The following is a 16,518-nucleotide window of genomic DNA, read 5'->3' as shown; positions in this document are numbered from 1 at the left end:
TAGGAGGCTAGGGAGGAGAGGCAGCACACATGGCAGACCGCAGTGAGCCACACTGTTGCTTTGACTTTGTGTTTGCATGATCCTTTCTCAAAGTTTATCTATCTGCACATATTTTTGAAAAGGTGCTTGTGTTGGATGCTCTTTCAACAGCACTATTTGTCATTTTAGAGTGGTTATAGTCAAGATTAATTCTAGGTCTGTAGGCAAGAATGAGGCAAAGATAAATTTTTCATGCTTACATATTTCATGGTAATGATGTGTTTTTTCAAAGGAATGATAAGTCAAATCAGACAAAATGTGGTAGTAGTGCTGAGGAGAGTACTGTAAGGTTTTGATAACATTTCTACCAAGACAGTGACTTAGTACTTTTTATATCAGGCTCTGATTCTGTGGACTCATACCAATTTGCATGTATGATTCTTTTTATAACTCAAACATTAGTTTTGCATCTTCAGTAAACAGTTGGGATTGTGCAAGGCGCTTTTGGATTTGGACATCATAATGCTATGTATATTTTGCTCCTGTACTCTATTGTTAGCTTCTTTTTCTCTTTGGAATCTGTATTTTTACAAGTGCTGTCATATTATTTCTGTGTATATATTTTTCTATATTTTACCCAGGCTATCTATTGAGATTTCCAATTGGAAAATTATAAAACTTGACTTTTCAGGAGGCAGTTTTTTAACTAATATTTTAAAAGTGAAGAAAATGAAAGAACAAAGTTTAGTTGACCTACATTTCAGGATGGTCACTTGAATTAGTTTAACTCCTACCCTTTGCCTTCCTTAAATGTGTCACATTTAACTTTTCCATTCAAAAGGTCTTCCCAGTTTTCTGTTCCTTTCCATTAGAATGATAATAATTAGAATGATGTTTCTCAAATGAGGTCAGGTGTCTTTTACAAATAACTGGGGTGTGAGAGTCAAGAGCACCTCTTTTCACGATAGTAGCACAGTCTCTCGATCTCATCCAAATATCCCTTGTCTTCCCATCAAACATTCTTTCTTGTCCTCGTTATCTCTGATTCCTGGAGTCCCAAATCCTCACCCTGTTTTACTTCTCTTGGGTGAGTAAAGGACAGCTATTCCTACCATTCTCTGTGCTCAGTGGCATGTTTTCCCTCCATCCTCATTTTGATGTGCAAAAGTGAACTATTGCATGGAAATCATGAAATCTAATAAACCAGTCTTGTTTCTTGACGATTTTTTGAAAAGTATTCCCTTCAGAGTTGTTTTTTTTTAATTGATCTTCATCAGAGATGTTAACCAAGCAAGCCCTTTCAAGTGTTGTCTAACTGCCAAGCAGAGTTTAGAAGTTTAAACACAGATAGATCCTATATAAATCCCTAAATACAGGGTTGATCTTACTGTCTATTCCACCTCTGTGGTTTTACAACCTTGCCCCCAGCCCCTTTGTTTTCCTTTGGTGATAGGAGAGGAGGGTATTGCATATTTTCTTTGTTTGTTCTTCCTTTTCTTTATTTGCGTTTAACACTAGAAGAATAGCAGATCTGAAATAAAATCATCAACGGTCTATGTTCAGTCTTCTTTTTACGACCTTTAAAGTTACTTCTACTCTCCAGTTAATAAATTACTAAAATAGACTTCTTGTTGGAAACTTGGTTTGCTCTGATTCACAATCATGCTTTCTTTGTGTGTACTCATCTTTCGATAGTTCCAAGTACAGGTAGGTCGTTACTCAGTCAAGGTTGCAAACCTCCCGTTTTTCTGTTTGTGAGTCATTCCATCTTCTGTTTTGATTTTTTCTTTCCTTTGAACACCTGTTATTCTATCATCATCTCATGTTTTCCCCAAGGACCTTGCCATTCTTTACCATTTTCCATACATGACATTGTTAACTTTTATGTTCTTCTGATTGATGGGTGTGTTTTCACTGTCGCTAAAGACTGCCTGTTTGTACTCAGGAAAAGATAAACACATTGACTGCTAAATTCCATCTCTCTCTCAAGGTTCCACCCCCTCCAGGGAGCTTTCACTAAATTATGGCAATGTTCCATTTTCTGATCAGCAGTAGCAGTTAATGTCTACACTAATCATATAGCTTTTTGGTCATATGTAATTGTGTATTGTTCTTGAATTACTTCACGAGTCTTTTCTCTTTAGTGAGATCTATAAGCTCTTGGGGGGTAGAGACCTTGTCTTATATTTCTTATGTGTAACACCTAGCACAGTTCTGGATAAATACAGATGATAGACACTTAGTAAATAATTGTCAGATTGAGTTGAGTTGAAGAAATTTGTAGACCTCATTTATTCTCCGCACTAGACTATTGTGCATTTATTCATTATGATTTCTAGTATCTCCATTATCTGTCCTATTAGGTTGTTTTATTTGTGGGGCATCAAGGGAGGTCTCTTTACTTGAGATCCAGGAATCTGTGCTTTCTTGTGAACAGCAATTCAATTACTCCTCCTTTTTCAATAGGATTTTTTTTCCTCTTCTTCCATCGTTCTTTTAATACCTTTCTGTCCTTTTCACCTCACCTCCCCACTAACATAAATTTCACTTCTGTCTGCTCTCCTAGATTGTGGAGATCCAGTCCCTGGTCATTACAGAGCCAGGATCCAGTTTATAGCAAGCCCTTGACATACTGCAGCCTTGCCAGTGCTGACTGCCTGCTGTTTTTTGGCTTAAATACTGCTTTTGCTTGAAGGATCAGAAACTTATTTTAGTTTCTGAAATCCTTATTTTGGACTAAATGTGCTAGATAATAGAATTGTAGTTCTAACGTGTGCCCCCTTTGTTGATGTTTATTAAATGTTGATTAGGTGGTTGTTTCCCCAATTCACCCTCCCATCTTCATCCTAACACTCTTCACATCAATGTCTTTGTAAGACATTTTAAATCCCTGACTGCAATAGTTGTTTGTTCAACTGCTTACATTTCTGCCCTTCCAGTTGATGGTGGTGGTTGGAGGCCAGGCACCGAAGGCTATCCGAAGTGTGGAATGCTATGACTTTAAAGAGGAGCGTTGGCACCAAGTAGCAGAATTGCCTTCCAGGAGATGCAGAGCAGGTAAGCATGATGCTGTATTGTCAGTTGCTTGTTGCTGGATCATTGGGAGCTTCTCTCTCAGGTCTTATTTTATTAGTTAGAAGAATCTTTATTGGAAAAGCTTTGATTAAAATAGCTATGTGGTTAAATAATGATTCAGGAATCTCATAAACTCACAAGACATTGATGGGGCTACCTACTCTGTCTTCATCTTTAGGTATCTTTCGGATTCTCTAGTAGAAGGTGGAGTAGCTAGCGATTTGCTGGATATTTTCTTTGTTACCTTTGCAGAAGTGTTGAGAAAGAACTCTTTAAGTTGGGACCTTTACTTCTAGGAGAGTCCTGACTTAGCTATAAGCTGAAGTTGCGTTCTTCCAGGCATCCGTTTTACAAACATTTGTTGAAACAGACCTTATTTGCAATCAGAAAAGGCAGGTGCAGACTCTGAGGATTCTGCCTGGGACTCAAACTTGAATCCATAATTCATAGCTCCCTTAGCAAAATGAGTTCTACGTGCAATGGAACATTTCTATCACAGTAGTGCCGTAACAATACATCTTGGAGATTGTTACATATCAGCATAGAGTTACTTCATTTTTTAAGAGCTGTCTGATATTTTTGGGGGAGGTCTGAATGTAGTATAATTTTAACTAGTTTTTAATATTATGTTTTAAACAATGCTACAATGAATTTCTTGTACATACACCATTGTGTACAGATATATATACTAATATATTTTAGTGAGATGAAAGTCTGGAACTAGAATTATTGATTCAAAGGGTATCCTAAGGGGATACACCTGTTATTACTTTCACTAACAGTAAAATATGAAGGTACCAGTTTCCGTACATTCCCGACAGCACTTTGTAACCAGATTGGGTTTTGCCAGTCTGGTAGGTGAAAAGTGTTATCTCATCTTACTTTTGTACTTCTTTTATTATGAAGAAAGTCAGACATCTTTGTGAATTGTTGCTTCATGATTTTTGCCATTTTTTATTACAGTGTTTTATTGATTTGATAGATATATGTTAAGGAAAGTAGTCTTTTTGTCTGTCATAATGTGGTGTGAATATTTATTTGTATTAATCTTTTATCTTTTGATTTTACTTGTGTTATTTTTGCCATGTGAAAATTTTACCTTTTTATGAAGTTCTGTATATCAGAATTTTATTTTTTGACTTAAGAATTTGTTTCTTATGTAGAAAAGCCTTACTCCAAAATTATTTGTATGTGTGTATGCACATACGTATGTTTTTTAAAAAGTTTTTATGTTGAAATAATGTTACACTTACAGAAGAGTTGCAAAGATAGTACGAGTTCTGATATATTCTTTCCCTAAGATTAACATCCTACATAACTGTGCTACAATTATCAAAACTAAGAAATTTGGGGCCGGCGGGCCGAGTGGTTAAGTTTGCGTGCTCTGCTTCGGTGGCCCAGGGTTTCGCCAGTTCGGATCCTGGGCATGGACATGGCACCGCTCATCAAGCCATGCTGAGGTGGTGTCCCACATGCCACAACTAGAAGGACCCACAACTAAAAATACACAACTATGTACCTGGGGGGCTTTGGGAGAAAAAAGGAAAAGAAAATTAGAATTAGTGTATTACCATTAACTAAATTACAGATTTCATGCATATTTTACCAGTTTTTCCGTTAATGTCTTTATTCTGTTTCAGGGTCTCACACTGCATTTCGTTGTCATATTTTGTTAGCCTCTTCTGATCTGTGACAGTTCCTTTGTCTTTCCTTGTCTTTCATGCCCTTGATTCTTTTGAAGAGTACTTGGTCAGGTATTTTGAAGAATGTTTCTGAATTTGAGGTTTGGTGTTTTCTTATGATTAGATTGAGGCTATTATGATTATTTCTGGTTATGTTAACCTTGATCACTTGATTAGGGTGGAGTCTGCCAGGTCTCACCCTTATAACAAAATTGCGTTTTAAAAATATGAATTTTTCTAGTCCTTGTACAGTTTTATTTTTTATATTCGTATCAAAAACATTTGGACTTTCTTTTGATATGAGAAGTAAAACGTGGGTTTTGTTTTTTTAATGACCAGCCAGTTGTCCCAACATCTTTTATCAACTAAATCTACCTGTCTCCACTCATTTGAAATGCTGCCTTTATCATATACTAAGTTTCTGTGTTCACCTGGTTTTATTCAAGTTTTGTTTTCTGTTCCATTGATTTGTCTTGCCTCATGCATCAAAACAGAACAGTTTTAATTACTGCGCTTATAATATGTTTTCATACGTGATGGGACTAGTTATAGGACTAGAGGTGGGACTCATGTCTTATTTTCTGTCCTTCGGTAGATTTTTAACATTTTCTTTGTATGGTTCTGTATGTGTCTTGGCAAGTTTATTCTTAGGTATTTTATCTTTATTGTTATTGTTAGAAATGAAATCTTCCATGATATTTATAGCTGGTTTTTTAGTTCGTATCTGATTCCTAGTAGTTTCCTTTACATTGCACCATAAGTCACTAGACTGGGTCCATTCCAGAGTATACTGTTCGTGAGTAAATTTTACCTGCATTGTGCCCTCATCCCCCACCCCCTTCAGATTGGAGCTGATGCCCTTTAACTGTGTAATCTTAGGCAAACTACTCAGACTTCCGGGTGCTTTGGTTCCCTGTAACTTATCAGTTACTGATAACTTCCCTGTAACTTATCAGTTCTTTTAGTTCAACCCCATCTCCACCCAGAGTGGGGCAAACTCACCTCATAGACTGATCATTGATCATAGATTGATTCATTTTTTTTTTTCTTCCTTGTCTCCTGAAATACCCTAATACTTGGTAAGCATAATATACTGTCACTACAAGATTACAAGATAATGGATTTTTGTTTTGTTTGTAAAGAAAAGAAAATGAACATTGTAATGACCCAAATTCCCAGTGAGCATTCCCCAGTGTTACTTATGATTTTGGATACAGGACATTTTCATGCTGAAATATGCTTCCTACTCTGTCACTGCTCACTGGCCCCCAGGCCCTACCAAGAAATCTACCACATTTCCTGCTGTCAGGGGTGCTCAGGAAATCTAATGGTTACCCTTAATCATTTGCTAGTTCTCTGCCTCCTTAAATTGTCCATTGCTCTTGGCTGTCCTCAGGCACGCTGGATTTACTAGCTCGTAGCTTGAGTATTCCTTTCCTGATTGAACCAGGGACTGAAAAGTCATTCCTTTCCCTAACGGGGAGCTGCCAGCACGGGCAGCTTCACTGGAACTGTAAAGAGTCTTGATGCCATATGAAGGACTGCACAGCTATATATATTTTGGGGGCTGAGGGAATAAGGCATCAGAGGGTGAGACAATAGAGAGGGTAGTGGTGCACTCCTCGCCTGGTGACGTCATGTGAAACGCTGCACTAGTCAAACACTTGAGCTGGGGGTTGCTGTTCTCCCTCCTGGGATTCAGCGAACTGAGAGGCACAGTGCCTTGCCCTCAAGCTGGGGCAGTGACATAAACATTACAGAATTTAAGAACAACCAAGAATTTGAACAGTTTAAAGCAATGATATTGCAGACTAGACTACGTGAGATTTATGAACCTTAAAATAGATGTTATTTACTACAGGGGTTCAGGATCTGGAGGTAATCCCCTCGGGCTGAAGCTGTTCAGGGAGCACCTCCTAGAGAGTGTGCAACTCTCACTGGGGCTTGAGGCTTGAAGAAAGCAGAGTGGATGGCGAGAGGAGCTTCTCAGATCAGGACAACAGCGTCAAAAAGCTGAGAAAAGTGGAAAGGTGTTTGAAACCCAGAGTCTAGCAATCCAGTTTCTCTGTCCAGGGATTCCCTAACATATCTCTTGGGGTCAGCACACTTTTTCTTAAAGGGCAAGAGAGTAAGTATTTTAAGCCTTGTGGGTCATATGGTCTCTGTCATAACTACTCAAGTGCCACTATGGTGCGAAAGCAGCCATGGACACTACATAAATGAATGGGGGGGCCCCTGTTCCAACAAAACTTTATTTATGGATGCTGAAATTTGAATTTCATGTAATTTTTTTATGTGTCACGAAATATTCTTTTCCTTTTGATTGTTTTTCAACCGTTTAAAAATGTAAAGACCATTCTTAGCTCATGGATTCTATACAAATAGCTTGCCGGCTATAATTTACCAACCCCTGGGTTAGCCCACTAACATGATCAACTGGGAGCACATTATGCAAATTAAGTATAAACCTATGGAGTAGAAGATCCAAAATTGAAAGCCACAGGAGATGTATACAGGTTCAAGTAGTTAAAAAATATTGGCTTATTATTCAAGTCTGTAAATAAGTGTTTGAAAAAACCAAGAGTCAAAGTAGTACCTCAGCCTATGCCCTTGCATTTTTATTTTGGTGAGGAAGATTGGCCCTGAGCTAACATCTGTTGCCAATATTCCTCTTTTTGCTTGAGGAAGATTGTCCCTGAGCTAACATCTGTGCCAGTCATCCTCTATGTGGGATGCTGCCACAGCATGGCTTGATGAGCACTGTGTAGGTCCACACCTGGCATCTGAACCTGTGAACCCTGGGCCACCAAAGCAGAGCATGTGAACTTAACCACTATGCCTCCAGGCCAGCCTCTGTTGCATTTTTTAATAATCTTAGAAAGGAGGACAATGTAGTTGTTATATATTCTTGCTAATGCATAGCATTTCTTAGGACCTATTCAGTCAGGATTCTCCTAAGAGTAACATATTCTGACAACAGCTATAGACATATAGGAAAGCAGTCTTTAGATGGTGGTAGTTTGGTCGCATATTCATCACCTGCTTTATTTTTTGCAGGAATGGTCTACATGGCTGGGCTTGTTTTTGCTGTTGGTGGCTTTAATGGCTCCTTAAGAGTCCGCACGGTAGATTCCTATGACCCCGTGAAGGATCAGTGGACCAGTGTTGCTAACATGCGAGACCGGAGAAGCACTTTGGGGGCTGCTGTATTAAACGGATTGTTATATGCTGTAGGAGGCTTTGATGGGAGTACAGGTAATTTCCCTTTCGTCTTTTCTACATTGCTGTTAGAATTAACATAGCAGTGACATTTATGGAGCAAATTGTGGCAAAATGAGGAAATATTTGAGTGTTTTAACAGGAATTATAAAGATAAGTTAAAAAATTCCATCAAGAATTCCTTTATATTATGTAAGAGTGCTAAGTACATTTCTTTCTTATGCATCAGTATCAGACATCTTACCAAGTTTAAAAAGCTAATAAATGTCAGTAGCTTGGGCAGGAGCCCTCTGGCAAAGAACCTATTTCTGTTTATCATGTAATTGATATGTTTACATTCCATCATTTCCTCTTAATTTTAGCCCAATTTAACATACCTGAAGTATTTTTCCCTAATAATATATATATAAAAGAACAGTTACCTAAATTTTTTCTGGAGGGAGAAATGAAGAGCATTGTGTTTTATTACAGGTTTATCATCTGTGGAAGCATATAACATAAAGTCTAATGAGTGGTTTCACGTGGCTCCAATGAACACGAGGAGGAGCAGTGTGGGTGTCGGCGTTGTTGGAGGTAGGTGCTGACAGTTCTTTCAGGTCAACGTTTCCAGGTACCTACAGCTTCTTGATTGTTAGGAGCGGTTATTCCAGTAATCTAGACACCAGGTTTGTTTTGTTTTGTTTTTTAATAAAGATTGGCACCTGAGCTAACAACTGTTGCCAGTCTTTTTTTTTTCCTGCTTTTTCTTCCCAAGTCCCCCCAGTACATAGTTGTATATTTTAGTTGTAGGTCTTTCTAGTTGTGGCATGTGGGACGCCGCCTCAGCGTGGCCTGATGTGCAGTGCCATGTCCACGCCGGGGATCTGAATCGGCAAACCGAAGCGGTTTGGAAGTGCAGCGCACAAACTTAACCACTCAGTCACGGGCCCGGCCCCCAGTTTGCTAAATAGACAAGCAAATGATTATTTAAAAAGGGGAAGTAGTAGTTACTGTGAAATTTTAATTATCCTCTTTTTAAAATTAGCTTGTCTGTATAAAGTAACCTATATAAGGCCCTTGCTCTCCCACCCTGTCCCTCTCCCCCTCCCCCTCCTTTTTTCCCCTCTGTCCTTTCCTCCTTTCTCTCTCTCTCTCTCTCTCTGTAACCTGTATAAAACTGTTATCTGATCTTAATACAGTTGTTTCAGGAACAAATCACATGGCATATATGCAAGATTTTATATCTGGAGAAGGGCTGTTTAACATTTAAGAGATGAGTTGCCACAGTTACTTATTTTTATCCTACTTCGTCCCCCAACAGAGCCTAAGAAAAGCTATAAGTTTTATTTTTTGGTGTGATTTTTTTTTTTTTATTTGTTTGGGAAAATTGGGGGAGTTCCCACCCCTCCACCACTGTGCATATAATTCTCTGCACTAACTTTTTTTTAAACAGCTTTATTGAGATATAATTCATATAACATACATTTCATCCATTTGAAGTGTACAGTTCAATGAACATCCATCACCACAATTCACTTTAGAACATTTTTATTACCCCAAGGAGCAGCCCTATTCCCTTTTAGCTGTCACCCCATCCTCCCTAGCCCTCAGCAACCACTACTCTACTTTGTGTGTCTATTTAAATTTTCCACCTCTGGGCATTTCCTATTAATGAAATCATCCAGTATGTGGTCCTTTGTGATTGGCTTCTTTGACTTAGCATAATATTTTCAAGGTTCATCCATGCTGTAGCATTTACTAGTATTTCATTTCTTTTTATTGCCAAATAATATTCCATTGTGTGTTGGTACTAATTCTTGATTTAACTTTTCTTTTTCAATTTACTAACATAACTTGATATTTAATTCTGTTTTCCAGGATATTGTTCACTTGCCAAACAGTGTTACCCAAACATATAAAGAGTGTATTTTCTGTTCTATCAGTCAGGTTCTTGATGTAAATGTTAACTTAATATCATTGTATACGCCCTTCAGATCTTCTAATGTGATTTGATAACACCATCTGTCACCATTAGGCAAGATCTTAACAGTTCATAAAAATCAATAACACTTGAAAGGGAAACTCTGCTACCATAGAAGAAAATATAAAATTTTCTGACTTAAAAAAATAGCTTTTGTTGAATTTGGCTTTCTTTGTGATTTGTGTTTAGGTCTGCTCTATGCTGTAGGAGGTTATGATGGAGCTTCACGTCAGTGTCTTAGCACAGTAGAGTGCTATAATGCTACAGCAAACGAGTGGACCTATATAGCAGAAATGAGCACCAGACGGAGTGGAGCAGGTGAATAGGAACCTCATTTAGCAATTGAAGCATGAAAACAATGCAAAAGAATTAAACAAGTGAAATGACTCATTGGCATCTCTTTAAATTATCAGAAAATATGTTATACACTGATTTTAATGACACATATCTTTTGAATTATGCATGTAGTGGTAGTTGGCTGCACTTAAATTTCATTTTGAAAAATTTAATTGCTAAGTGCCATATTAAAGGCTGCTTCTCTCTTTCATTTAATTATTTATAGTATTTGACATTCATTTAATTTTTTGTTTTTAGTGCTAATTGGAAAACTTGCTTAATAATGAAATCTCTTCATGTCCGTTTCTTAGAAATTTTGTGCTTTAATACTGATTTGCTTTTATCATGAAAGTTATTTTCAAAAGGATTATGTTAAAAGACTTCCCTCTCTGTGTTTCAACTACATGTTACTTTTTTCCTATTTGACCTCTCTTTTTTTAAGTTGAATATATTTGAAATATAACACATGCCTCTTTTTTTAGAATAATAGTTCTTTCTATTCATTTCCATTTCTTAGGTTGTATGCTTTAATATTGACCCTACTTTTGAAACAATTATTTGTTACAAGTCATTTGAATAAAACCTTAGTATGTTATAAATTTCTCGTCCCTTTTACTCTACTATAGTTTGGTCTTTGTGTTTTCTAGGTGTTGGTGTGTTAAACAACTTATTGTATGCTGTAGGGGGTCATGATGGCCCTTTAGTACGAAAAAGTGTTGAAGTGTATGACCCCACCACCAATGCATGGAGACAGGTTGCAGATATGAACATGTGCAGAAGAAATGCAGGTATCTGTCTAGTTTATGATTATGAAATTTATATTGAATTGTCCTTAAAGTATTACTGGTATCACTGTGTATTTCCATTGTTCTTTTACCGATCTGGGTTACCTAATAGACTAACTCTTTAAAGGCAGAAACTTAGGTAATAATCCTATATAGTCAGTGCTTACCATAGTGTGTGGAACATAGCAGATTATCGTGACACTTCAGTTAAGTTATAATTTCTACTAGTGGCTACCTTTTTGGTGATGAATGTAGAGACTAAATTAGGGGAAGAGCCCTCTTTATTTGATGCTTGAATTCATTTATGCTTACCACAAACATTTTTTATATTCCTAAGATGTCATCCAGGCACCTAAATTGAGAAGAAAGGATTATACTGGCCAGGAGAGGAGGATATTTGTTTAATTTTAAATGAAGAGAGGCAGGATCCATATAAAGTTGAAATAGCAAGCAACTTAAATGTCAGATTTCAAAATTTTTCATAAGTATGATAAGTTATATTATAACTTATAATAAGTGATATCAAGAGTGGAGGAAAAATGGAGTAAATCTGAATTAGATTATGAGCAGTCGTATAATACGTAGCATATCTGTAATAGGTTCTCAATATGTGTCTGATTGTGATGAATTAAACTGAATGGACTAGAATCATGAAACACTGCAGGCGAATTTGTCCTTTTGGCAAAGTGATTTGGCTCCCACCTGCCTTACAGGAATTTTAAGTGGATCAGTGGATTAATAGAGTTGAAGTCTTTTGAATGTATATCTAATATATATCAAATGGATATGGGGACTGGCCTCCTTCTCTGCAGTGGGATGCCCTCTAATCTGTGAACCCCTAGGAGACCTGAAAAAGCTTTTTAGGAAAACATAAGCCCCTTACTTATCCCTTCCGTGATAGCAGAGTCATTGCGGGCAGCTGGGGGGCATTCTGTCTCCATACAGTCTTTTGGCATCTGTCAATGGACTAGAATTGAGATCTGCATACTTATACCAGCAGCAGCTTTGGGGAGCTTGTGTGGCAGCTATATTTGGCTTTTGCTTTTCAAGTATTTGAACTGCTGTAAAAAGTGTGAGTTTCCTTCCTTGAAGAGGCTAGAATAGTGACACAGTTGAATGTAAGTAGAGAAGATCCACTCCGTTTGCACAGAAGATACTCTTGCCTAGTGCACTTTTGAGTGCTATATAGAAATTTGGGCTCATTATTTTGTTATGTTAAAAATGTGCAAGCATCTGTTAATTATGTTAGTAAAACTATCTACAAAACTGCAGAAATCACTGTGTGGGCTGTATCCTTCTGGATTCTTTGATGCTCTCTGGTACCAATTTATAATAGCCCTGAAATAAATATGCCTTAAAAACTTAAGCTGAAATAAAGAGCTTTTAAGACATATTTACCTTTTAACTCAGCAATTTTATTTCTAAAAATTTATATTAAAATATTTGCAAAAGTATGTGAAAAAGTATGCAAGGGGGATCCTCGTTCATTTCAACATCATTGATAAGAGCAAAAGAACTGAAAATAAATATCCATCAGTAAAAGACAAATTATGGTATTATCATACATGGAATACTATTCAGCCGTTAAGAATCATGTGGATCTATGTTTATTAACTTGGGGAAATGTCCCGGGTATATTGTTTGGTGGGAGTGGGTGAGTTATCATGTAGCATGTGTAGTACAAGCTACTTCAGGGTTGAAAAAAGAAGTGTCTGAGTATGTATGCATAGAAAAAAGTCAGCAAGAGTAGAGATCAGAATTTTTTTGTGTGTGAGGATGAGGAAGATTAGCCCAGAGCTAACATCCATTGCCAATTTTCCTCTTTTGCCTGAGGAAGATTGGCCCTGAGCTAACATCTGTGCCCATCTTTCACTATTTTTTATGTGGGACACCTCCCACAGCGTGGCTTGATGAGCGGTGCTTTAGGTCCACACCCGGGATCCAAACCGGTGAATCCTGGGCTGCCAAGCAGACTGTGCGAACTTAACCGCTATGCCGCTGGGCTGGCTCCGAGATCAGAATTTTAATTGTCATTATTCTCAGTGATAGAGGATTAGAGGTGATCTTTTTTCTTTGTTTTTTTCTAGATGTTTTGAATTTTTGCAAGAAAACATGAGTTTTTCTAACAATGAAATAAATAATATTGTTCTCCCCCTCATTTTTTCTTTTTTGCTGGGAAAGATTCACCCTGAGCTAACATCTGTTGCCAGTCTTTCTTGTTTTTTTCCTCCCCAAAGCCCCAGTGCATAGTTGTATATCATAGTTCTGAGTCCTTCTAGGTCTTCTCTGTGAGCCCCCGCCATAACGTGGCAACTGACTGATGAGTGGTGTCATTCCGTGACTGGGAACCAAACCCGGGCCACCAAAGTGCCGAGAGCACCAAACTTTAACCACTAGGCTATCAGGGCTGGCTCATGTTCTCCTCTTTTAAAGGACAAAAAAGAAGTAACTATTCTGTATAATAATTAAAATTCAGAATCATTTTTACCTTCTACTAATATATATTTTTCCTTAGGATTGCCTAAGAAACTGACTTTGGGAAAGTTACTAACTTCTTTGACCTTTTTCTTTTTTCTTTTTCTTTTTTTTTAAGTAAAATGAGGATTAAAATAGTTTCCAATCTATAAAGAAAGGTTACTATGAAGATTAAATGAAATCATGCATCTATAAAGCAACTACTGCATAAATGATGTGAGTAGGAGCTTAGAAGTGCTATTAGACTCTCACATATAAAAGGAATTCTTTCCGTGTTTACCATCTTTTCTTTTTGCTTCCTTTCAAGGAAATAAGCATCTCTGGATAGGGATATTCATATTCATCCAAAGTTTTTAAATAATTGTTTTCTTTCTGCCAACTTTTTTTAAGGAGTTTGTGCAGTTAATGGTCTGTTATATGTAGTTGGAGGGGATGATGGTTCCTGTAACTTGGCATCAGTAGAATATTATAACCCAACAACTGATAAATGGACAGTTGTGTCATCTTGTATGAGCACAGGGAGAAGTTATGCAGGTAATAATTGTCTAATTTTCTATTATAATAAAAAAAGATTACGTCATTATGATTTTTATATTAAGAATGTTCTGTTATGAGAAGAAAGTCTTTTCTCAAAGTATGTTTTCTTATTCTTAAAATAATTAATATTGAACATGTACATTCTGAAATAAAGCACTAGTATTCTTTGATCATTCTATAGTCATTTGTATTCAGAATCCCAAATCTTTCCAATGCAGAATTGTATAATAAAATTTAATATGGTCAAAATTTGTATGCAGTGGAGTGAAGTTCACCAAGTGGCAAGGCTTTAATTACTCAGATACCAAGAACTCGGACCCCTCCACGTCTGCCCTGGCACGGCTGCATGCGATAGCGTTCCAGTGAGGCCGTGGAGCAGTTCTTCTTACTGAAGCATAGCACTGGTTGAATTCTAAAATAATCACTGTTGGTCCATTCTCTTAGTAAAAGAAATGGTAATACTCTTTAATAAATATAATGAGTCTTCAAATCTATGTTGTATGTTAATTATTCTGATGATATTTATATTGTTTTAAATATTAGAATTTTCATTAACATTCTAGTATTGATCCAATAGTGGAGAAAAAAGTTTATACTAGTTAGCCATCACTGTTGTTTATGTATTATCCTAAACAACTCCTAATAGAAGAATTATATACAGTAGGATCCCAGAAAAACATGACTCAAAATTAGGTGAATTTTTTTAACAGCTTCATTGAGATATAACTGACATAGAATAAATAGCATATATTTAAAGTGTACACTCACCAAATAATGAATATATCCATCACTCTCAAAAGTTTCTTTGTGTCTTTTTGAATATTAAGTGGATTTTGGTATTTCCTGAGAAAAATTATTTTCCCTTAATTGTAACTACAAAGAGCAAAAGACTAGTCTGCATTATGTAGTCTGATGTAGTTTTGGTCCATAACTAAACAGAGATTTCCCTATCATTTACATTAAAATGATAGTAGTGCTAAAGTTTGAGAGAGAGATTTTGAAACGTCATAAATCATGATGTGGTTCAGCCCCTGTTGCTTGAGTAAGAAAGAATTCAGTATTTTCAGAATGCTGCCTGTGACGTCTGTTTTATTTCTTCATTTCTTTGCTCAGGGGTCACAGTTATTGATAAACCGTTATGAGCCTGAAGGACGTTTCCGACGTGTTTATACATGAGAAACAGGCTTCCACAAGTATTTCTGAAGTGACTGAGAACCTAGCACTTCTCCACTTGTAGCTGCACTTTACGTCTCAGCAGAAGATACGATCGTCTGCCTTTTTGGCCTCAGATACTGAAGATTATTTTTTGGTAGAAGCACTGTGTAGGCTTTCTCTGCAATGAGCAGCAGCTGACTGAATTTTAATAAGAAGCCTGGACTGCAGTACTGACTCTGTAGTCTTTAGCCAACGGTTGTTTTCATAAAGACTAGTTCTTATCAACCTTGAATGACTGGATTATTTTGTGAAGGAGGATAAAGTAATATGTGTTCTTGTAAAATTCAGTTTTATCTTTATTCCTTCTGAAAATCTGTATACACATGAACTGAAAATCTTTGAACAGGTATTAAAATCTATGTAAGTATTCAAACTAGTTGAGGGTTAAAACTGTTTGCTTTTATAAAATATCTTTGATTACATGAGTATAATAAATTGTGTGCATATAAATGTGTGTCTATATGCTTTCCTTTAAATATGTTTGAAAAGATGTTTGAAACTTGATTATACTATTTATAATTGGCACAGTACTTTGAATTATGCCAGTACTACATTGTAAAACAGAGTTGTATTTTTTGATATTTAACAATGCTTAACACTTTAAAATGCCACTTCTGAGGAATGAACATGGTGTAACACACTTGAATATGTGTGATGCCAAACTTTTTTAAATAAAATATAAATTATGCTTATTTATTATTTCCTTTGGTTTAATCTTGGTCATGTTTTGGTGTGTATTTTTAATTTTTTTCTTAAAGTAACACTTTGGCATGAATATTAATGCAGGTTTTGATGAATTATAATGAATGTATGGAATTCAACTGAATTTGCATGGTCTTAAGAATTTTTTCTGTGTGTATAAATTTAGCTGCTATTAACAGAAGAGAGAATTTTCTGTGGGTAGCTATGTGCGTTGATCAGATACAGTTTTTCTGAGATCTTCAATTAATCTTACTTTAAAAATGACCAAAACATGTCTTTCTTGAATTATCTTTGAATAAAAGTTTGTATATTATTTGTTTCACCTTGTCCTTGATTTTTTATATATTTAATTTGATATTAAGAAAGTTGCCTATTCAGTTTTTCTGTTCTCTTGCAAAATTTGCTTTTTCTAACTTCACAAATCAATGTTTTTAATTTGTTGCCAAAGTAACCTATAAGGCAAGTCTGTTCAGTCAATAACTGAAGTCACTGGAAATTGTTCTCCAAGAAGAAGTTAGCTCAGCCGTCAAGGAAATCTGCCAAGGAGTGGTGA

At 36.5% G+C, this 16,518-nt stretch overlaps 1 protein-coding gene across 3 annotated transcripts in view; it reads left to right on the top strand.

Moving 5' to 3' along the window:
* KLHL2 (kelch like family member 2) overlaps positions 1–16,278 on the top strand; it is a 107,382-nt gene extending 91,104 nt beyond the window's left edge. For 2 of the 3 annotated variants that reach the window (XM_070608357.1, XM_070608363.1), the window contains 7 exons: positions 2,919–3,036; positions 7,794–7,991; positions 8,427–8,528; positions 10,105–10,233; positions 10,899–11,039; positions 13,902–14,045; positions 15,162–16,278. In XM_070608357.1, the coding sequence (XP_070464458.1) occupies positions 2,919–3,036; positions 7,794–7,991; positions 8,427–8,528; positions 10,105–10,233; positions 10,899–11,039; positions 13,902–14,045; positions 15,162–15,190 (861 nt within the window). In that variant the 3' untranslated portion in view covers positions 15,191–16,278. The remainder of the gene's footprint in view (positions 1–2,918; positions 3,037–7,793; positions 7,992–8,426; positions 8,529–10,104; positions 10,234–10,898; positions 11,040–13,901; positions 14,046–15,161) is intronic. The other variant, XM_070608358.1, reaches the window with a different exon arrangement.
* The last annotated feature ends 240 nt before the right edge of the window (positions 16,279–16,518 follow it).

The sequence above is a fragment of the Equus przewalskii genome, chromosome 2, assembly GCF_037783145.1.
Source record: "Equus przewalskii isolate Varuska chromosome 2, EquPr2, whole genome shotgun sequence".
Classification (NCBI taxonomy): Eukaryota; Metazoa; Chordata; class Mammalia; order Perissodactyla; family Equidae; genus Equus; species Equus przewalskii.
The sequence above is the reverse complement of the archived record's forward strand: the minus strand, read 5'-3'. Positions and strand labels throughout refer to the sequence as shown.